This window comes from Mustela nigripes, chromosome 3 (assembly GCF_022355385.1).
Source record: "Mustela nigripes isolate SB6536 chromosome 3, MUSNIG.SB6536, whole genome shotgun sequence".
Classification (NCBI taxonomy): Eukaryota; Metazoa; Chordata; class Mammalia; order Carnivora; family Mustelidae; genus Mustela; species Mustela nigripes.
This window is the reverse complement of record NC_081559.1, coordinates 57627032-57651842: the sequence shown is the minus strand read 5'-3', so window position 1 is coordinate 57651842 and position 24811 is coordinate 57627032. Positions and strand designations below refer to the sequence as shown.

At 34.0% G+C, this 24811-nt stretch overlaps 1 protein-coding gene across 1 annotated transcript in view; it reads right to left on the bottom strand.

The window, feature by feature from the left end:
• The window catches only part of PSMD14 (proteasome 26S subunit, non-ATPase 14), a 100769-nt gene that overhangs the window by 13753 nt on the left and 62205 nt on the right, over positions 1-24811 (bottom strand). Inside the window, exons 8-10 of the mRNA XM_059394072.1 lie at positions 10789-10896; positions 3560-3634; positions 76-201 (exon numbers count right to left, since the gene is read on the bottom strand). Coding sequence (XP_059250055.1) covers positions 76-201; positions 3560-3634; positions 10789-10896 — 309 coding nt within the window. The remainder of the gene's footprint in view (positions 1-75; positions 202-3559; positions 3635-10788; positions 10897-24811) is intronic.

The window sequence follows — 24811 nt, the reverse complement described above, 5'->3', positions numbered from 1 at the left end:
ATTTATACCATGTTTGCCATCTAATCATACGTATTTCAAAGATTGTAAGAAATAAATGTTGGAAGTAATTTTTACCTTATTGTAATTCTTGGCTAATTCCAACATCTCTTTTACCACTGATTCATTGTGTTTACAGTGTTCACTGTAGTCCTGAAGTGTCAAACCTTCCATCCAACTCTTCTTATGCAAATTTAGCAACATCTAAAAAATATAAGGAAAAAGTAATTATTTTCTTGTATTGAGGATATTCCCGTCATTTGTCTTGAGAAACAATTTCACCAAAAAAGTTCAGAATTAATGTAAGAATTTAAAACTTAATTTTATTAACTTACTTAAGTAAGAATTCTCCTAAATTTATATTAATATAACCTCAGGAGTACTCCAATGCTATGGCCTTTGTACTTGCTGTCCTTCTGCCTCAAAGGCTATTTTCCTTATCTTTGCATGGCTTATGTTTCTCATTTCCCTAGAGATAGATGCCTTTCCTCATCACAATACATTACAAAGCCACCTCACACTACCTTAAATATTTGTCTTCCCTTATCTTGCATTATTATTTTTATAACTATCAACACTTGAAATTTTTGTTTTATTATTGCATTTCTCTCACAAAAGAAAAATCAACGAGGTAGGAGCCTTAACCTGTTGATTTTGAGATCACCAAGATCTAGATTCCAGAACAATATCTAATCTTATCATAGCAGACATTCAATAAACATTTGCTGAATGCACAAATGAATGAGCGAGTGAACTACTACGTTTCACACAAGGTGAAATAGTGCATATAGCCCAGCTTTCAAAGGCCATAGTAAGGAGGTAATGTCCCATTTTCTGAATTGACTTCAGCTAAGTCCTTCTGAGCCTCAGTTTATACATCTATGAACTAAGATCTCATAACTAAGTTTCTTTCTAATTCTAATAGTCCATCCATAATTTTTTAAATGCAAACTTCCTTACTGTCAGAATGAAAAGTCACGAAACTAGGCAGGAAATCACAGATTTGTCCAGTCTGCAAAGCAGCAAACTAGGATCAGACCCTATTAGTGATCATGGAACTAAACACCTTAGTTCGTTGTTTCTTAAGCTAAAGTCCTCATTCTGAGTACATATTCCTCGAAGGTCCTAGGTTTTCAAGTTTAGAGTCCTAAAACAATTTATCCTAGTCTTGTTACTCTATAAATGTTCTTTAGTTGAACTTAAAATTTAGTAACTTTTTAAAGTGAATAATAAAATCTTTGTGGGGAAAAAAATGGTGGTTGTTTTTTTGCCATTAGGACCAGTCTGTCTTGTGAGATCCATGAACCATGATCTGAAGATAAGGCTGAAGTGTCAAGTTTAGAAATTCTACTTGCTTAGAGTTTCATAGTTATATATGGTACAGAGTTGGATCTTTCTTTCTTTCTTTTTTGATGCTAGAGAATAGGTACATGTCAAAAATCACCTATGAGATTTCTTAAGACACAAAGCTCCAAATTCCTCCACTCCCATTCAAGGGCCCATGGGGACAAGAGTAGTTTGCAAAAATATCTGAAAAAATCCTGCACAAGTAACTCCAATTTCTTTGCTTCTCATCTTCTCCACTGAAAAGTGTTCTAGAAAATACATCTTTGGGAAATTTTGGTGCAGCTGCAACTATATGTTATAAAGCTACCTATAGTTAAGTGTTGAGAACTCGATTTTTCCTACCACTTCAAAAGCAAAGCTCCCACAGAGCATATGGCTATCCCTACCATGACTCAACAAGGATTCCACTGTGACCCTTGAGTATGTTTGAAGGGAAGTATATAAGTATATAGGTTGGTGGGATAAGAGTAAAGGCAGGGCTTCTGGTACTATAAAAAGCTCTAAACTGAGCTACTAGGAGCATAAACATAACATTAACTTATGTAGGTATTTATGTGTTTATCTTTTATGTCAAGGATAGTTGTTAAGTTTTAGGGGCATCAAAAAGGTGGGAAAGTTTATGTAATCAGCAGGATATTTCCAAACAGTTGGGTGTCAGATATCTGACTGATAAAATATTTACATATGTGAATACATTTTTCAGTTTGCATCTGACTGGTGCCCTTTTTTCATGGCCTGTACCTATTCTATAAAAATTGAAATGAAGTGTTGAAAATATACTTCAAGCTAACAACTAAATCTACCACAGCACATATAAACTTTGGGACATAGACAAGCAGCTGGAAAAAACTTTATGGCTCCGTGTTTCCCTTTGGGCCAGGGAAGAACAGGCCCCTGCAACGCCTCACTCATCATCATGCTCAAGCACACAGGACCTTTAGGTGAGTTCACTGGTAGCTTTGATCTTTTAAAACAGTGGTTTATAAAACTTAACAAAACAAAACAGAATTCTTCTTTCAATGAAATCTTATATAGCACCATCTTCCCCCATTGTATATAAATGACCTTAAAAATGGAGGTCATCTTGTTGAAAGAGGAGGCAATATGGACAGCCCAACTTATTTCACTTCCCATTTACCTCATGCATTAGAATTCCCTTCTAATGCACGTTTGTGAGTAACAGTTTTGATCAGTTAAGTAAGGTCTTATTTACTCCTGATTACTTACCATGTCTGGACTTGAGAGTCACACAGAAACCAAAACTTACTGGCTACCAATAGTACTCGGGGTTCTTAAAAATTATTTTAAGTCTTCTTCAGGGAGAAATACAAGAAGCTAATTTGGAAGATGACTAATTGTAATAGTAAAGAAATAAAGCATGGGGCGTCTGGGTGGCTCAGTGGATTAAAGTCTCTGCCTTCGGCTCAGGTCGTGGTCCCAGGGTCCTGGGATGGAGCCCTGCATCAGGCTCTCTGCTCTGCAGGGAGCCTGCTTCCTCCTCTCTCTCTGCCTGCTTCTCTGCCTACTTGTGATCTCTCCTCTGTCAAATAAATAAATAAAATCTTTAAAAAAAAAAAAAAAAAAAGAAAAGAAAAAAAGCAGTTCAGACTGTAATTTCAAAAAACAGTAACAGGCAAAATGAAATATTTGGTATTAGTTGAAATAATCCTAAAATAGTAAAAACAAAAGAATGCTAAAGCATGAAGATGCTAGGTAATTTTTAAGGTAACCAAATTTTAAAAATTGGCTAGTATAAAAAAAGGTAAGAATCTAGCTTTAAATATATGAAAACCCATTTCCCTTTAGGTTTTTCATTCACCCTATATAAATAGGGTATTTTTTAAAGTACTACACAACTATAATCTAATTTATGCCTTTCAAATTTGAAAAAAGTTTCAAAAGGTCATTTTATTGGTAAAAGATAATCAGATAAATCACAGAATGATTTTTGTAATTAATCATAAAATCAAACAGAAATGTTTGTTTCCTGCTTATTTTCTTGTTTTAGCACCTACTAATAAGGTAAAATGTCTTTCTATATGTCCAATAAAATATTCCTGTATTTTAAATTCCTGCAAATTCATCAGGAATGAAAAAATATTTGAACACATCAATGAACAAGGTCAGCCATTCAAAGTGAAACATACTAGATAGTAATTTAAATGGTCTGAAAAAGATTTTTTTCCCTCTCCCTAAGGTAAAAATTTTAACTTACCTTCTGTTCCAGTTCATTTTTCCGATAGTTAATCGTAATGGAGTAATAGTGTCTGTTCAGTCCATGAATTAACGCCTATATAGAAAGGATTAAAGGACAAATTAATATTTTGTATGTAAAAAATAAGTTTGAAACTGCCAACATATCCTACAGACAACATCTTTACTGACTTCTATAAAAAGTCTTTAACCTAAATAAAAATTAAATGAAAAAATATTTTTTCTCAGCTATAAGTTTAGAAGTGAGGTTTAGAGGTACAGGTCATACATTCTTCAAAATATCATACACAGCAGCACAAAGTTAACAGTTTCAGTAACCCTGCTCAGAGTCAGAGAAAGGGTCTGACCCCATCATAATCTAAATTATAAATTAATGATAGTTTATAAATAACAATTAGTAAGTCTGATTTTATGATATCTAGGGTACTCTCTGTTATTTCAAAAGAAAAGTCTAAAATTTAGTCATAATAATACACTTGTTTTTTCACCCATGACATTAATCTGGGGTCTCCCTTTTTGTTAATTCAGTTCTAACAGATTCAAACAATGGGTATCCACACGTTTCCAAATTAACAAAGTGGAGTTTGTTCTTTACTGGGTCTATTTTTATTTACCTCATGATATTACCCAGTGACAGGCAATCTTTCTAAGCCAGATTTTTTTCCACTGCACTTGACTTCTCTAAGACAAACAGGCAGATCATAATAAAAATGTATGCTAATGACATGGCTTTACTAAGAAACGGTAACACTACCTGTGATGTAATCCATTCACAACTGATCAAATATTTAACTCTAGCAACAGATGTTCAAATGGGGCTCAGAATGACATTCTGGGGGATCCTCGATCAGCCTGGTAAGACATGAACTTGGACTTATTTTCAATCAGTATAAAAACAAAAGCGATTTTAGGGTTAGCTCAAATATAAAGATTAAAGCTAACCAAAACCACCACTGTACTCTCTAATTACTGGATTTGTACAGTGAAGGCATTAAGGTGTTGAGGTAGAAGAAGGGCTAGAAAGGAAATAATTAGTGAGTACCCAGCATCTGCTTTTCACATTAGGTCTTCTAATCTTCCTAACAACCCAGTAAGACTGGTTCCATTTGTGTTTTGAGAGATGAAGAAAGTATGACACAAATCTTTAATTTGTCCCAGTTTTATAGCAAGGCAAAGGTGGGATTTCTGACTTGAAAGCCCATGTTTCTCTTACCTTGGTATGCCACAATGTGTCTTAGGAAATTCTTGGATTAAGTCTTTATACTTTAAAGGGTCAGGAGAAAAACAAAGCATGGCCAGTCTTATTTTATTTTTTTCTTATTTTACTTTTTTAAACATTTTATTTATTTATTTGACACATACAGAGAGAGAGAGAGAGAGAGAGAGCGAAAGAGGAAATACAAGCAGCGGGAGTGGGAGAGGGAGAAGCAGGATTCCCACTGAGCAGGGAGAGGGACGCGGAGCTCAGTCCCAGTATGCTGGTATCACAGCCCAAGCCAAAGGCAGATGCTTAATGACTGAGCCACCCAGGTGCATCAAACAGTCTTATTTTAAAATGACGCTAGCAAAACCCACTCCACCAAGTACTAAAACATTTTAGATAGGTACTATAACAATCCATTCTTATTCTAACATCTGCTATAATAAAATGGTTGACATACAAAATTAAAATACTAAGTGTATTTATTAAATCCTATTCATCTCAATAGTCAACAAGAGTAGTGAATTAAATTTCAGCGTTCAGAAATGCCTGTGCTGTGCAGATCTACAAGTAGAATTAATCAGGGCCTTCCTTAGTATGTACTCATATTTATCTAAATTAGGAAGTGTATCCCATGGATGGAAGAATTAGAAGAAGGTACCTAGTCCTCTCAGTGGATAAAGCCTGACTGGAGAGTGGAACTTATGCTAGGTTTCAGTTCCAAATTGCCCCTCATCGAAGCACCATTGTGCAATGCCCTGACTATATAATTCTACAAAGCAGCCATAAAGCTGGTAACAGGTATGGCCAATAAATAAATAAATTGGCCAGCCTGGGGCACCTGGGTGGCTCAGTCACTAAGTGTCTCCCTTCAGCTCAAGTCACAATCCCAGGCTCCTGGGATTGAGCTCCGCATTGGACTTCCCTGCCCAGCGGGAAGCCTGCTTCTCCCTCTCCCACTGCTTGTATTCCCTCTCTTGCGGTCTCTCTCTGTCAAATGAATAAATAAAATCTTAAAAAAAAAAGAAAGAAAGAAAGAAAGAAATCGGCTAGTGGGCCCACAGTCCACATTTTAGAGATTAACTATACTGCTAAAATATAGAGTTTGGTATTTGAAGATACTGCCTACTTGATTTTTAATAACATTATTTAGACAAAATCAGTAAAACTAACAGGCAGCATGAAAAATTAGGAGATATAATGATTAAAAAATACGTAAGTTTAAATAAAAGGATATCCTCGAGCACTCTCCCAATTTCACTTACTCATGGGTTGTGTACCCCCAGTACACTCCAAACCACAACTGGCCATATACAATGCTCCTTTCACATGAGCCCCCAAAAAACACAGCCTCAGTGAATAATAAATTCTCTCAAATTAACCAATTTCATCAACAGGTTGAGGCAGCGTATGCTAAACAAAAGATTAGATTTATAAGGAAGGAGAAGCAACCTTTTGGAGGGGTCAAATTGCAAATTACACAGAATATAATAGCATATGCCATAGCATGTCAAGCAGATAAAGGAGACACCTAGGAAATTTCTTAAAACATCATTACTTAACTTCTTAATTTACAATTAACAAACGTATGATGGAACTTAGGAAAATGTAGGCAATTCTTCATTAAAACAGGATACATTTCCCAAACTTATTCACTAATTGGCCATTTTAAATCTCCCAAAAGTTTCTCATAGGAGCATTCTTATAGCCCGATCTATTCTATAATATTATATACTGTGGGCTAAATATGCTTTCAGTGGTTGATCCAGGAAACTAGTCACTTTCTACAGCACTGTTTCTAGGACAATACCTTTTGAATTTACTAACAGCAGTGAGTTTATTTATTTGCCTCTTATATATCCTGACCCTTGTTTTCTTTGTCAAACTTTGCTAACCTTTCAGGAAGTTCTGCCTAGGTTGGTACTTATTACCACTCTAAGAGGCTATCTATTCTAGATACAGAATGGTTTAGAGAACCACAGTCAAAGGGGTGTTTCCAGATCCTGTTGATTAACTTCCTGATTGTTTCCATGCTGCTTTAGTTAATCTTTAGAGTAGAGCTTCATAATTTTGTTAGTATGACAAATCAACTTTAAAATCAATCACCATTTGAATTATTCATATTTCTGTATTTGTTCATTAATGTGATTTATTAACCTTTAGTACAATTATCTTTGGGAGACTAGATACCTAATTGCAAAGAATGTTCAAGACAGTCTAAACCACTACAGGAGAAATAATAGCAAGAAGGGAAAGTAATAAACTTAGAACTGCAGTGATATATGAGCAAAGGCGGTAGAAACTATGGGATAAAGATATAAGCAGTTTATGAGAGGCAACCAGCTATCAGGTTGGAATGAATTGTGTAAGACGGTATTTTATGTAAAGGGATTTTTGACAACAGATCCTAAAATAAGATCCTTTACTTAAATGGCTCCCTATATATGCCTGTGTCAAATAACTACAAACAACTAACACTTTACCCTCATCATACTTCACTGAACACCGCCCAGACTACTGAGTAGAGATTTAAGTTATTTTTAAAAAATTTTATTTATTTATTTGACAGAGAGAGACACAGCACGGGAACACGAGCAGGGCGAGTGGGAGTGGGAGAAGCAGACTTCCCACAGAGCAGAGAGCCCGACACGGTGCTCAATTCCAGGACCCTGGGATCATGACCTGAGCTGAAGGCAGAGGCTTTAACCCACTGAGCTACCCAGGTGCCCTGAGATTTAAGTTATATCTCCATATACTCACTGCTATGGAAAAGCAGATATATTATAAAATACACAGCTTACAAACTATACAATAATAATAACCTCTGGAGAGGTTCTTGATCGATCAAAAAAGTTCCATGCTCTTAAAAAAGGAGTGTTTATTTAGATCCAGAGGTAGGTTTGTCTGTCTTAAATTATTTTACACTGATAAAGTGAAAATGTGGAGCTGAATAGTATCAATTACATCATATTTTTAAATAAATGGAGTTTTCCTACATAAATATAATAACTCTGAAAAGAAACAAAATGTGTTTTATTGAATTGGATTGCAAAAGGCAAAAGGAGAAGAGAATTTTTGTTAAATACATTTTTGTAACTTGTGAATTTTGAACTGAATAAATATATACCTCTGTTAAAATTAATTATTTAATTAAGTTCCAAGTATAGTATAAAGAACCAGGAGTCCAGGTTATGATGCCAGTTCCTACGTTAACTCACTACAAAGTTCCCTCACCTACAAAATGACACAATGGTTCCTTCCAGAGCAACAGTTTTATAACTTACAGTAACTACTGAAAACGATGCTTTTCAAATAGCTTAACTCTGTTAGACAATGCAGTTGTAAGCAGGACTACACTTAGAGGCTCACAGGCCTTGCACAATGTATCTGTGCACCAATGGTTACAAAATTTCCATGCAGATGACAACCCAATCTTCACTTATACTATTGCTCCTAAGGATCTGAAATGCTTTGAACACTTTTTAAGTGGAACAGTTTAAAATTTTTAATTATGAAAATAAATGCTTGTTAACCCTCAATCCTATGTTTGACAATAATGGTAAATGTTCCATTTATCATTGGTAAATGGTAAAAAAGGTAAATAATGGTAAAACAAAATATTACAAAGTCTCGTACATTAAAACAAAAGCCTAGAATGTAAGCATCACACCTTTGCTTCCCTATCAGGATTATTAATGGCTTCCCTTACTTAAAACATGAAAGTTAAGATAAACTTTGTCTATTCGTTTTTTTCTTACAGATATTTCCAACATTGTTTTAGTGCTTTAAAAATAACATTTTCTGTAAGTAATGTTATGTTTCACTGTAGATAGTTTTAAGAAATATGGAAAAGGAAAAACAAGAAAAAAATTCCATTTCTACCAAAGGTAGTAATCATTAACATCTTTGTGCAGATAAACAGGCACAGTTTATAAAATACGTATTTGCAAAGAGGGGAACTTGTAAATCCTATTTTATAATCTTTTTCTTAACATATTTTAAACGTTCCTCAATTTACTGAACAGTAGTCTACAAAATAAGCATACTTTTCCCCACTACAATAACTATAGTAGTAAAAAATCAGTGTTAGAAAAGCATTAGTCGCCATCAGCATAAGTGCTGATAGTTGCTGTCAAGTTTCTATCCCTACTACTAGAAAGTTGGTTTAGGTGCAATGACCCTCTTAACACAAACTAATTTTCCTTCAGAATAAAACCCCTTTGGAAAGGCTTCTGATCCCTGAGTCAAAGATTCTACTAACATATGTCAAAATTATATTATTATATTAACCAGTCACTTCAGGTTTTTCTGGGTTGCTTTCTTTCTAGCTTATCTTGGAAAACTAAGAAATAGTTTTAAAGTGTGGCTTTGTTCTGTTACTTGTTGGCTCGGTCCTATTTAAGTGGTTTAGTATTGAACTGTCTTAAAACCGTAAAGCACTCAGATAGATGTCATTCTGATGGGCGCTATATAAAGTGTGAAATAAATGTATTTACAGATTTTAATTAGAAGGCAAAACAAACTAAAATGAAAGGAAAAACAATGATGCTGTAGCTATTATACACCCAGGTCCTTTTAACTTGGGTTTGGAACTTGCTTTACAAGGTCCACCTTTAAGTTATGAACTATAAGGTAGGACTAAAAAACACAAACTGGACTACTATAGGAAAAAGAACAAATTTTAATACTGATTTTACTCAATTTATAAAGTTAAAAAGCAGGTTTTACATTTAAAAGATGAAATTGTCAACAGGTGGCTGTTCACTTGCAATTAGTAAAAACTTCTGGCAGAAATATACCACGTAGTAATCACAATGACCTTGGATCGTGAGATGCTACTTAACCTTTGGCAAAAAAAAAAATAATGAAGCAGTATGATACTATGGGGGTTTATAAGAAAGGTCATTATCACAGGCTAAACATATATTCTCCTGGAACATACAAGCATGGGCTTGTCTGTACCCAATCAAAACACTGGTAGCTTATTTCATACTCATTAAACTTTGCAGTTTTCCCTGACTTGTAAAACAATTTTATTCAAAAGCAACACACCTCAATCCTTTCAAACAAAAGGTTTCACTCTGATGAAGATTTCAAACGAGTGACTACTGCAAAAGTAAGTGTCTAAAGGTGTAAAGTTATCAGAGTGTGACCCAGGCTTAACCATGGTTAACTGTCAAAGCCACAACTCCCCAAAGACAATCATATGACAGAGCCAGGTTTCAGAAGGCAAGAAGCAATAGCTACTATAATGTCTTTGTCCTATGTGTTCTATTTAACCAAACATGGTATTTCTGCCCATTTAATTAATCTTCAGAGAAGCAATTAACTATACAAACACAGGTTGTGGTACATTTAAAAACACATTTAAAATAATCTTTGCAGACAATGAAGATTTGTGTAAAAACAATGAGACATGTGAATGATACAAAAAAACCCCATTAATCACTCAGGAGGATATCAAACTCTTGCAATAACTGTAATAATGGTAGCTGACATTAGAACAAGATATAAATGAATCAAAAGTAACAATACAGGTATGTGTTGTAGGATTTATTTTAAATGTGGAGAGTAAACCAAAAAAAGGCAGAAAGTTTTCAGGACCATTTAAAAGGAAATGTTTCTGTCTCTTATAGTGTATTGATTATCCTATTTTTAATGCTGAGAAATGTCCACTAACCAATCAATAATGATACCCCTAATGCACTCTACCCAAAACTTGTTTATCAGTCCTTTACTACAGTGTTAACCATATAAAGCCATAAGGTACTCTCAAGATAAAGACTCTACTATGCTCCCCAAAAGAGTATCCTCAAACTATGTTAGGTAAGTTTAAAGACTCCACTAAAAATGGACTCATAAATGAGCAAACCTAATTTCTGCAAGTGTTTCCATAATCTTCTTCTCAAGCAAAAGAAAAATTAACTGCAAACAAATTAAAATGCTAAGTATTAGATCTTAAAATGGCCATTCATAATAGGCTTTTAAAATTAAAACAGTTTTAACACATTATCAAATACAGGCATTACCTGGATAGATGGCTTGTTTAAATGACCCAGATTTGAGGTTGTTTGTCTTGGTTCATGTCCTAAGACCATCATATTAGCATTGATCAATCTGAAGGCATCAATAACAACCTGTAAAAATAAGGTGTCAGGTCAATTCTTTTTAAAAAGCAAGTGATGATGCCAAGCAACAGTGGACAGGCATGATCAACTTGCATCTGTTTCTGGCCTATTTCCAGAAAATCATTTAATTATAATATTAATAAAAAAGAACCTCCTGCTGACTGTGCCATCAGCACACCACCCTCTATCTTGTAATGTAAGGTGACACCAATTATTGCAATTTTCATGAAGCAGTAAAGAAAAATATTAACTTTGCATCTTTATTACTGAAATAAATCATTATTAAACTTACACAGCAAACAGCCTCCATTGGTGTGCATATGTTTGTCACCTAAATTTTACCTAATCAAAATGAATGACAAAGAGAAACTAAAACTGAAAGTGAGCACAAGCTAAGGGACCACATGTAAAGCCCAGCCCTGTCACATCAATTATACTCCCACAGTACTTGAAATGACAACAAAATTACAGCCAGCAAGGCACTTGCTCCTGTATTCTCTTCTAGTCAGATACCTTTTACTTCTTGTGACTATAAAAGACTTTATACCTTGTCTGATGGCCTTAAATAGCCAAGCCACTGTCAAGAATAGGAGGCAAACACAAGAAAACCAAGGTCATCTGTGATTTAAGCCAGGAACACAGTATAGACTGAGATGGCCATGAGTTCAGAGTAAAGACGTAACGATAGGTATCATCTTTTTCTAAGTGTATTCAATTTCTGTATACAAAGAGTTCAAACTTACGTAATAAAGTATCATCTGTTAGCTCTTATATATTAAGATATTTAACAAGAATCACATATTATCTGAACACTTTGTTCTGTTCATTATCATGGATTTGAAAGAACTTGTTAAAGCTTTTAAATGTGAAGTTTTATGTAAAGCACTGGGACTTTAAGACAGATGCTTCTTTCAGGGAATTTAAATCAATTACCTAGAGAATAAACTCAATACTTCTGTCACATAAAAAAAATCTTAAAGCAGGATAATACATTTTTCTAGATATCCCTTAAAAGTGCTTTAACTGAGATTAATATTATAAGTTATCATCAACTAGACTGCTTCCTGTTTCTATACAGTTTGAGTATAGCTGAGCAAGTAGTTGAATAAGAGGGGAAAAGCAAATTTATTTTCAAGTTAAGACAAATTAAATCTAATCAAGTCTGAAAAGTATGTTTGTAGGAAGTATGTATACATGCTGTATACTAAAGAACAAGATCTAAATAAAGAAAAAGTCACACTTTCTAAAAGGCTACCACAGAGGGTCAACAAATAGTACAAAGGGAACAAACAGACCAAAAAGCATTACAAGTGTCCATTCTGGCAGGCCAACAACAACAACCACAAAAGTCAACTATGAAATTTTGCTTTTATTTCTAACAGTTTGAATTTCCCCCGAGGCCTCTTGCCTCAAAATAAAATCAAGTATTCCCAGAACATACATGATTTAATAGTTTGTGAAAACTCCTTTTTCTTTCTATATAACTGTAATTCAGACTTAACTTTAATATTTATATATAAATAAATATGGCCTGGGTTTATACTTCTTGCTTTTCTTATATTTTTGTCATGTATTTAAAAAAAATCATAAAAATAGGTACTAATATTAGATATGCTTTAATCAGATATTATCATAGTTTTTAAAAAAAGATTTTATTTATTTATTTATTTATTTGACAGACAGAGATCACAAGTAGGCAGAGAGGCAGGCAGAGAGCAAGAGGGGGAGGCAGGCTCCCCACTGAGCAGAGTGTCTGACATGGGGCTCAATCCCAGGACCCTGAGATCATGACCTGATCTCAAACACTTGCTTAAAATATAGAAATAAAATTTTTTCCTAAAAAGCACTTAAATTAAATGTGAAAAATAAATATATAAAATGTAAGCAAAAGATCTTTTTTAAGATTTATTCATTTAACAGAGAGAAACAGTGAGAGTGGGAAAATAAGGAGAGGGAGAAGGAGGCTTCCTGCTAAGCAGGGAGACCAATGTGGGGCTCGATCCCAGGACCCTGGGATCATGACCTGAGCTGAAGGCAGGCGCTGCTTAACGACTGAGCCACCCAGGCGCCCTGGAAGTGACCATTTTAATAGATGTACTTAAATAAATTCAGAATTAAGAACTGCCACCATTTTAGTACTGTGGTAAATTTAAGAGCCAAGCATCGTTTTAACCCAATTGTTCTTAGAATACTTCGATTCCATTTTAAGATTTCAGTAAAATCATTTGAAAAAAACCGATCCTACAAAACTACAAAAATTCCATCACATATCACAACAAAATGCCTACATATTGTTTTATACTGAACACTTTCAAACTAAAACAGCAGGCAGCTATTTTACATGCAAAAATCTCCATAATATTTCTCTGGAATATTATAAGCAGGTGTGAAACTTCATAAAAAGGAAATGAAAATACCAGCTAAGTAGATATTATGATCAGTCAGAAACAAATCTAAAACAAAAAAATTAAACTCTATTAAAAAAATGAGAAAAAGTTTAAAAATATACTACTCAGATAATAAATGATGGCCTGTGTGAAATGACATGCTTAGATCTATGACAATTCCTGAATAGCAATATGATAGCCAATAGAAAAGAATACTTTAACTACACCAAGATTAAAGGAATTTGCTGCCATTGCTATAGCAACTGTCTTAAGGAAACTAACATGTTCAACAACCTGCAGACCAAAATTAGATTTAGTACGCAATAAAAATATAAATATGGCAATATAGTCTACATTTTAATCTGTACAATTTTATAATTGCCTTTTGCACTGTGAGAATAAGTGGGTTCCTCTTTTAGAGCAACCTATCAAAATAGACTCATTAATGTCCAGTGCACTAATGAGCAATGGGTGAAGAAGGTGTTAATTATGCCACAGTAAGATTCAAGAAAAAGCCCTGGTGAGCACTTGGAGGTGTGTATAAGCTGAAGGCGTTTCTCCATGTTTATGTATTTACAGCATGATGCAACAGAATGACAGCAAAGTGGTCACTCCATGGATCAGAAAGGAAATCTTAGATAAAATATACCGCAAAAAGAACCCTCAAAGATTAATTAAGGTACGGGGAAAGGGACAGGGGCAAGAATCCATTTTTGGAGCTACATGAATTTTCTGAACAGTTTGTTTTGAAGTATACATACATTACACCAGTCCAGTTTACTATTTTCTAAATCCAAATAGTAATGTAGCCAAAAACTTTGCACAAAACTACCTCATTAATATGTAATAACAAAAACTTTCAAATGAAAGTATAAAGATTATTTTCAGGAATGTGATGCCAGACTTTTATTATTCCTTTCCATGCTGAAGTCCTATCTACCAGACTGAATCTCTATCCACCAGCCTGACCATTTAATTTTTTCTGGTACAAGTGCCTTGAGACTTTTCAGAGGTCACTGCAACAGTAGACAGCTTATAACAAAACCATTAGCAGTTTGGCTAGCTTAGGGAAACCTCTTACTTTCCTTTTTTGTTTATTATCACTGCATGAATCTGCAGCATATGATAGTTTATAATTTCTCAGGCTTGTTAAATTCATGTTAAAGGTCTGTTTTCTTGTTGAATAAATTTTGTTCATATAATGCTGCCTATTTCATACACTCAGTCTTTAATAGCACCTTTGGTCTATGCGCAACTCACAGATCAAAACAGAGGACTAAAATAGGGGTTGATGATGCTATTTACATGTGTGATTCCTGCTGTCTTCTTGTTAGTAGCTTTAATATAATAGAAGACCTTGTCTGTTTTGTAATTAACACATCTTTACTGGAGAGATATTTGGAAGTGATTGCTGTGAATATACTGGTTAGTAAAATAAACACAATCACACACCACTTTCTGTTATCAGACAAATTTGTGAATTGTACACATTATACTCCAGATCAACAAACTGTGATATAACAGCCAAGTAGAAGACACATATTTATATAACCCTTTATTTTTCTGAAAATATGTATTCACTCTGACCTTGCAAATATAATTAGCTTGTGGGATGTGCAGATTTCAGTACCATGGTTGCTTTACTAATTGCAACTCTTGGAAATAGATACTAAATATTTGGAAGCTGCCAATACAAAATAAAAACTGCATCTTTTTTGTACATCTGTCTTAGCTTATAAAAGCAAATACTTTTAAAAACAATACTGTGTTCCATATTTATTCCAAGCACACCCAAGGGTCAATAACCTATCATTTCATTTTAATAACGAATCTGGTTTAGGACTCAAAACTGTAATTATTTTCAAATTCCGTCTAATCCATAATTTTTTGGCTTCTTTCATGAGTATAGTACAGTTTACCCAATATGCTATTTATTTTCAAATTCATATTTTCATATCAACTGCTAGGTCACTGAGAGACTAGACTAAATTTCTAAAGCATCAATCCATGTTTCCCAATTTTTCCATTCAAAGGAGGCTATATTGTATAGCCCCTAAAATTAATACAAAGGTATCAGAAAGAAAAATGCATAAACACTTTTGGCAGTAGTTACTATAATTATAATCTCTCCATCTCTGTCTCTGTCTCTGTCTCTCTCTCGTAACAGTAGCTGCCTCAGGCATTTCCAATTACACTTATATTGAAGTCAAAGACTATGGAAAGTGCTTATAAATAAAATGAACTGAATTTTTTTTTTTAAACAAAGCTTGAAAGAAAAATTTTAAGACCTCAAAATCAATGTCATATATCAAAAAGAAGAAAAAAGTTGTAATTCAGTTACCAGTTACTACATATTTAAAAACATAAAGTCTCCAAATGACTATAAAAAATGCTAGGTGTAAAAGAAAAGCAGCACTCCATATCAAATACCCTTTATCACCTAGAAATGACCTATTATCAACTGCTTAGGTTGTTTCTAGATTCTTTAAAAATTAAGGGTGCATTTGACCTGGGAAGTACTGCGGGGGTTTGTGACCCTTTCGTTACTTCTGCTGCCATGCACTGCCAAGCATCTATAAGAGAAAAACATCTTCTGTCTCTTGTAAGCCCATAGCATAAAAAATTCAAAGAAATCTTACTTTTTATGCCATTTCCAATGAAAAGCACTAAGAACTAAAACTGACTCATGCCAAATGCATATCACTGAATTGCTGTGATTTCTTAGTCTCAAGTTTGCAACACGGAAATTATTTATAAAATGTCAATTTTAGCTCTGGAAAAGAAATTCCTATGTGTATGTACATTTTCTTTCTTCATCCTTGGAGAACTGCTTACTGTAGCTAGAGATCTGTAGTACAACTTCAATATACCGGGAGAGAAGGGGGATGGGGTGTAACTACCATAATTTACTTTTTTTTGACAAGTGAAGACATGCATCAAAATTCAAACAGTAAAGCCACAAGTTCTGAACATGTATGCCTTAATGAAAACAAATGGATCTTAAGAAACTAGTATGGCAAAAGGTAATTAGACATTTTTAGATTCATAAAACTTTATAAAAAGAATATAGTTAAATCATAAAGTTCAGAAATTTTTAGGATATGCACATAGTCAGTCTGGTATAGCTACTTAAATGCTTGAGCCACTGGAATCACAATCCTGCCTAAGTTACAATTCTGGTTCTACCACTGGCTAGCTCAGCAATCGGGATAAGTTATTTACGCTCTCAATGTCTCCATTTGCTCATGAACGACACCTCACAGAGCTGGTGATAAGATTAAATAAAATACATGTATACCTGCCACTGTAGTTCTTAGTGTTATTAACTGCAGCAGTCACAGAGCTGACCGCCTCAGACCTCCGTTCAACAGAAGCTACTGCAGAGAGAGCATAGCTGACTCACCACCTCCACATGCTACACCTTTGACTGGGAGTTCACCCCAAATCATGTTTCCCTCAGACTACTCCCAGCCAATGACAAAGTGGGGGTACTAGAAATTAGGCATTCCTTCCAAAGAGAAAGCATTCCTCTAAAGGGCAACTCATCAGTCTGGCTGAAACTTCCTCAGAAACATGCTGTATAGCCTGATTCAGTTCCTACCTTCCCAATTCCACCCAATTCCCAATTCTACCTTCCCTTTCTCCTTCCACAGGGTCACACCTATACTGCTGTCCCCTATGTCTATCACAGGAATTTACCCAAATAAATCTCTTGCATAGCTAATCCTATTTGAAACCTCCTTCTTTGAGCACCGCAACTGACCTAGTCAACAGAGTACTGCTAGTGCGACAGAGTGTTAAAATTAGAAAAGAAGTACTCCCAAAACTAAATCAGAATTATAAATGTGGTATCCATAGACACTTGACATATGAAAAGCATCAATAGAAAATTAGGGAGGGGGCATCTGGCTGGCTCAGTTGAAAGACCATGCAACTCTTAATCGTGGGGTCATGAGTTCAAGTCCCACAATGGGGATTGAGACTACTTAAATAAAGAACATATTTTTTTTTAAAGAAAATATTTTAAAAAGAAAGGAAAATTAGGGAGAAACATTTAAAGACATCTATTTCCTTAGAAAAATTCCTAATTAAAGTTTTTTTTAGGGGTGCCTGGGTGGCTCAGATGGTTGAGCATCTGCCTTTGGCTCAGGTCATGATCTCCAGGTCCTAGGATCAAGCCCCGAGTCAGGCTCCCGGCTCGTGGAGATCTGTTTCTCCCTCTCCCTTTGCTTCTCCCCCTGCTCGAGCACTCTCCCTCTCCCACATAAATAAATCTTTAAAAAAATAATAATTTTTTTAAGTATACAGTTATACCAAATATTATCTTTTAAAAAGTCACAATATCCCTAGAATCCTGACACTCCTGCATAACAGATATTTCTAGACCATGACAAATACACACTAAACTTAAAAACTGAACTAGACTATTTATGAGCTACAAGAGACTATCACCTCTGAGTCACTGGTCTGATACCAACTTAGAATACCAATTCTATCTGGTGGCTACCCACCCAACCTCTATAAAATGAACAAGTGACTTCAGATTCCTTTCTGGTATAAAAACTAAAGCAATACAGTTGGTATGCTTCTTGATAGTTGCCCGAAAGGAAAGAAATAAAAAGCTTTAGAGACTACAAGTTAGAGCTCAACCATGTTAACTATTAACAAGGTGGTAAGGCAGATGGAAGGGGAATAAAGGATTTACATACATTGCTTGTGCTTTAACATCATCTTTAAGAAAAATGCAAACCACCATCTCTCACTAGGCAAGGTCATTTTTGCAAGAAAAATATGTAAGAGTTAATACTTGGTTGTGTATCACTTTTATACTTTTATTGAGCTTATTAATTATTGCACAGAAATCACCTTGTGTAAGCTCTGAAATCCTGAGAGGTAGGTATTAATGTTCACAATTTATGGATGAGAAAATGGAGGTTCAGAGAACATGGAAAAATTAAATGAGATGACACAACAAGCAAAGTGATACCACTATGATTTGTACATACACAGCATGCCAAAGCTAGTACTCTTCATCACCAAGCTATTTGATACAACACTTTCTCCTAACACAAAAGCAAGAAAAGAGTACTATTAGATTCAGTTACTTGACAGCAATGTTTGTATCTTACTCGCCATCATATATCCATTCCCCAGCAGAATACCTGGCACACAATATGGTACAGAATAAGTATCTATTTGAAATCAAGATATCCAAAGAGAGCATTTTATATAAAGTTTGACCATTCATGTTTATTTTTCCTTCAAAAAAAGGGGGGAGGGCATGTGTTTTCTATAAAAATCTAATCACTAGGTTTACAAAACACACACTTTCCATTTCTTTATCACTGATCTGTTCTGAATTCATAAAATACTCTCCCATGGCACACTGAACTGAAAAACCCAAACACCAGAAAGCACTGATCTGTGTTTAATTTAGAACAAAAACTCATCCAGTAAAGCAATTTGGAATATAAAAAGTGGCAGTGGGTATCTATTAATCAGCTTACTAGTCATCTAAGAATAATCGCTGAGGAATGAACTAAGACCTACAAGAATATCTAGCTTCATAATCAATCTTAACTTCTTTAGGAAATTACAACGATAAGAACATATTAAACTTATTAAAATATATAGGCTATGGAAAGGCCTATATAAAGTCATGGTTTGCATTTTCTGGTACAATACTGGCATTAACAGGGAGTAGAACTTGTTCTTTATGTCTACAGTGTATGCCTGTGACACAGTAGTCAACAGTAAGGATCTGGTGAATGACCAAGCATCATCCCCATCATTAGACTGGGGAAAGAAAAAAAGTCAATAAATAATTTTCTTATAGATAATGGGAAGACTTTTAAAGATTTTCCTTTATCTTTACTAAAACAGCTTAATTTGAATTAATTTGAAACAGATTTCTATCACTCAAAATACATAGCAAGTACTAAACAATAATAAAGTAGCTCAAAGACTATGTTATTAAAACAGAATCTTTAAACTATAAATTAAACACAGAAACTATAAATTAAAAGAACTATACTAAGAAGTGTTAGTTCTGTATAAGATTTATGTTTCTTAGAACTTCAAACATAAAATTGCTTTAACATTCCTAGCTGACAATTTCTGATAATAAGAGTGTAAAACAGGAAGCAAACAAAAGATAATATAGTAACTAAACTTGTTCCAAGTGTTGGATGGGTATGCTCACAGAGCTATATTAGGAGTGGAAATAGAATTTTTATGTGTCCTATTTTCTATTTTTCTCTTGCAATCTGGAAAACTAGATGAAGAAAAGGTGTGTGTGTGTGTGTATACAATCTGAGAGTAGGACTATCAAGCCCTAACTGACCCTTATGGGATATTGATCAAAAGAAAATCTTATGAATAACAGGTATTCTAAATATCTTTCACTATCTTCAGCCTATGGCTACACCACCCTGAATGCACTTAATCTTGTCTGATCTCAGAAGCTAAGTAGGGTCAGGCCTGGTTAGTACTTGGATGGGAGACATTAATCATTTCAAAGGCCAGAATCTGAATGCATTTATTTTTTGTCTCCATCAGCATGTCCTAGAGAAATATGTCAGAAAAATAGTAAGTGCTCAATAAAAAAATCAGCTGACTCAAAAGAGTCTTCTTAAATTAGGAAGTGCAAAACACAAGGGCAAGCAAGTTTTCATTTCTTTTGTAGTTATTACCCTTACCTTTTTTTTTAAAGACTTTATTTATTTATTTGACAGACAGAGATCACAAGCAGGCAAAGAGGCAGGCAGGCAGAGAGAGGGGGTAAGCAGGCTCCCCGCTGAGCAGAGAGCCTGGGGCTCAACCCCAGGACCCTGAGATCACGACCAACCGACTGGAGCTGAAGGCAGAGGCTTATTAACCCACTGAGCTGCCCAGGCGCCCTTACCCTTACCTTCTTAAAGTGAGCAACACAGTTACAGACTTGTTCCTTAAAAAAAATTCTCAGAAATATTCATATCTTATATTTTAAAATAAGCTAGTTGTTAATCTATTTAAGTAGCAATTAATTTAATCTTGAGAATAAAATGTCATTTATTGCATATCTCCTATAAAGCATGCACATTCTAATCCTAACATATTACTTCATAATACTAGGAGATGGGTACTAAAAGCCCTGATTTAATAGATGACAAAACTGAAGCTCAAGATTAGATAACTTGCTCTGGGCTCCTGGGTGGCTCAGTGGGTTAAGCCTCTGCCTTTGGCCCAGGTCATGATCTCAGGGACCTGGGATCAAACCCCGCATCTGGCTCTCTGCTCAGCGGGAGCCTGCTTCCCCCCCTCTCTCTGCCTTCTTGTGGTCTCTCTCTCTGTCCAATAAAATTAAATAAAATATTAAAAAAAAAAGATTAGATAACTTGCTCAAAGTCATACCATAAAGAAGAGAGAGAGATAAAAATGGGATTCGACTGAAGCCCTGGTAACAAAGCTTGTGCTCTTCATTACTCTATGCCCTGCCATTATGATACATATTTTCCACAGTAAGAAGAAAAAGCTAAGACAAAACTATTTTTGAGTAGTTTAAAATCTCCACTTCTAATACAAAACTTTTGGATAAGTAAAATACTTGCCCCGCCCCCCTATGCTGAAAAAGAAAACCTTATAAATCTCTGAAAAATAATAGGTAAATGCTCATAATATTCATTCTCTAATTCTTTCCTCCTACATTTGCATTTACTTTTCAAAGCCCCCTTTTTAAAAAATGAAATATTGAATAAAGACAACAATAACATCACCAAAAACTATTCATTTTACATTCTAATATATCTGTGAGAAAAGCATGAACAAAGAGGTAAATAAGGATACCACCTGGAACAGAATTATTTCTACATTCTTCTCCAGAAAGACAAATGTCTCTTGTGGGAGTGATGTCCTGCCCACCTATCAAAGCTCAGTTCAAGCGTCACTCACTTCGTGCAGTCATACCAATTTTTCTTCTTCTAATTTGCATTTACTATGATTGCTAAACAAGTACTACTTTATTGTATATTGGCACATACAAGGTTCTGAATAAGTATTTGTTGCATTAGTTCTCTCTCTAGCAACCAATTTAATACTTAGTTATAGAAACAAAGCAGTATCAGTGTAATTTGTATTCTATCAGTATGCAATGTAGGATTATCAGCACATAATTGGCAGAATGTTATCTGGCTCACTAGATGTATGTTACCTGCCATACACTAAATGTATATGACTTATCTTCTCAAAATGACCAAGACTGTTGTTTTCATCTACTTTATATACCAGAATCATTGGCACACAGGCACATTATATGTACTTAAGAAATACCTGTAGCTAAGTTATTTCTGATCAGATTGAATAAAAGCTTCTCAAGAAAATTCAGCCAGTGTGAAGATTTATATGGACTAAAGGGTTATTAGTGGTTTATTTTCTTTTAATGTTTTCAAAATAGAGAACAAACAAAGATTGTTATCAGTTAGCAGATAACATATAAAAATTTTACTGACAGAAATTATGATAAGAAAACAGGTTTTCAAAAGTAGTAATAGTTGCATGGTAGTTTTATAACTTTGCACAAAGTCATCATTCTTTTTGTCCTAAGGAAGTATAATGATATATAAGCTAAGTTAACTTCTAAATCTGCTGCTGGATCAAGTCTAGTTGTGGGCTGAATATATAAGATAACAAAACTTTTAAGTAAGAGGCTGCTACTTTACTACTTGAGAACTGAAGCTTAAAATATCTGAATATATACATTTTACAAATAAACTAAAACAGAATTTTAAAAACTATTCACTAAAGTTAAGCACATCACTAACTTCTATATACCTACTCTCCATTTAAATTATACATGTTATTATTTTCCACCTTTAACATTTTTAAACATTTACAGGATTACATAATATACAGAGGGCTATGGATTCTTTATTATATAGTATATTTAATTATTTATGTAGGTCTCAATTTTGGTCCTAGGGATGTTGCAAAAGCTGAGAGGAATGAGTCTGTCTAAACTGCTTTTTAAAATAAAAATCAACAAACACTGTATGAGGAAAATCATTTAATATGTAGTAACTACTATAAATAGTACAGTGTACTATTGAGAACTTAGATAAAATACATAGCCCCTTATCGTGACTTACACTGAAGGGAGTGATATCTATCCATATAAGATAAGAAAAAGTCTTGCAATGACCTCTAATACTCATTTGCCAATCCTGAGTTCCTCTAGTTACATAGTTCCTAACTGTCTACTATTAAAGAGTCAGCAGAACAGCTTGAGCTCTGAAATTTTATAGACCTGATTTATATCCTTGTTTTGCTGCTTAATAATGCTATAATTTTGGGCAAAATAATCTCTTTGACCCTAATTTTTTTAATCTTTTCACTGACAAAATGGAGTAATAATGGGATCTCCGGAATTTCTAAAGAATACATGAGACAACTTGAAATATTTATCACACAATACCTGGCACACAGCAATAATTCCATAAAAATACAATCAATTCGCTATAAAAGGAAATCAAACATCATGAATTAATGAGATAACAAAGATTCAGTGCTTACCTAATCACTCAAAAATAGATAATATAGGGATTTATAAAAATGAAAATATAAAATTTACAGTAAAGAGGTATTAAGTGAACAGTCTCAACTTCAATAATTTACATATAGATTGTCATTTTAACTCCTGATCTAATCATTGTCTTACTAAATATTTTGACAGCTTTGATAAATCACATGCAGAGAAGGGAGAGGGAGAGGGAGAATCCCACGCTATTCCTCATTTTCATAAGCTTATATTCTTGTGTTTAATATTTTAACTAGAAAACTTTGGCCATGGGTTTACTAGCATTTCATTTGGCTCATAGTTCTGGGAGGTCCTGACACTAAAAGAACCATAAATTATAACCAAACTCAGACATCCTATAGATGAAGTTACATTACTGAGAAAGAATTGAATCCTTAATTCAGGTCATGAAATTGTGTGAATCTACACGCTAGGTACAAGAAGTGATGTGTATCATCAGTGATAGGTATGTATACTAAATATTTCAGAACTATTTTCTCATGACTATAAATCTAGACAGTGATACCTATGATTTTATCAAGTAATTTTAGATAGGTTATTTTGAAAAAATAACTACATTTTACCAGATGACAAGTCATGTCACACAAGTGTATTTTTAAAATTCATTCTTTTAACATGAATTATGTTTAATTAGAAATAAAGCAAATTCCAGTTATATAATATAAAACTGTCCTTTAAGATGCTATAAAGAAGATGGCTAAAAATACATATTTATTTTGTTTTGAGAATGTCTTCTTTCGTTGTATTTAAGTTTATATTTTCCTATTCAAAGTGGCCACCATCACAAGTCAAGTATAAAAAGTCAGATACACTGATACTGCAAATTAGAATTCTAATTACATTTAACATTAAGCTTCAATTATTTTTTGTAAATATTGTGGTAGAGAGACTTAATCAGATAACTTATATTTCTAAAATGTTAATTATTACTTAAATGAGTTAATTTGAGTTATTAAAAAGGTATCTTAATTATCAGGAATTAGATTTAAGAAGTATTATACTGTACTATAATTCATAAAACTAATAAAAGTCAAGGATTTTCCACTCTTTTTATCTGTACAGTTAAGTAATAATATACTTAGTTAAAAAAAGTAAATTGAAATATAGGTATACACAAACATCAGAAGTAATCCACTTTGAGTAGTCTAGTGTATTGGTTTCTATTATTGTTTTTGTGGCTAGATTCCACCTCTGAAAAGCTAAATCACATGTAATAGGATCATGATTTAGAGAAGACCTCAATTTTTATTCATCATAATAATATGATGTCAGAAAGTGTTCAACTTCAAATCATGACAGATAAAAACTCCATGTTTAACAGCCATATTTAGTTTGTTTGAGCTGGTGAGCAGATGTAAATGTAATCCGCAATACTAGCAAACTCCAGGTCTGTTAGATAGCAAGCTAATATTTATTTTTAAGTGCTCTAAAAATTATTTGTAAAAGCTGCATAAAAAGGATTCCATAAATGTATTGTGATTTTTTTTTTAACAATTATTCTACACTACAATGGAAGTACATGCTCAAACAAGACACCTCAGCAGTATTTTAAAGCAGTAACCACCTAGCCAATTTCTCTATGTTCTGTAGTTTTTCTAATCCACTCTCCCTGTGGTTGAGCAAAATCGAATTGCCTCTCACATTTGCAGACAGCTCTGTGAAGGTGATAATAGAGCTGCTCCCTGCTGTCATGAGGCAGGAAATAGGAAAATGGCATATGGGGCTAGAAAGAAAGAAATAAAAAAAAGAAAGAAAGAGAGAGAACGAACGAAGGGAGAAAAAAAAAAGAACTAAACAAGAACAAAAGATTTCAACAAAGAACAACTATAACCCAATATGCTTTGCAAGTTAATCTCTTTTCATAATCATTTAGCATATTTAATCATTCATCTGTGTCCTCACTCCAAAAATGCGAATGGCTGATACTAAGTGTTTAGGTCAAGTTTTCATTGTCTAAAATATTCGC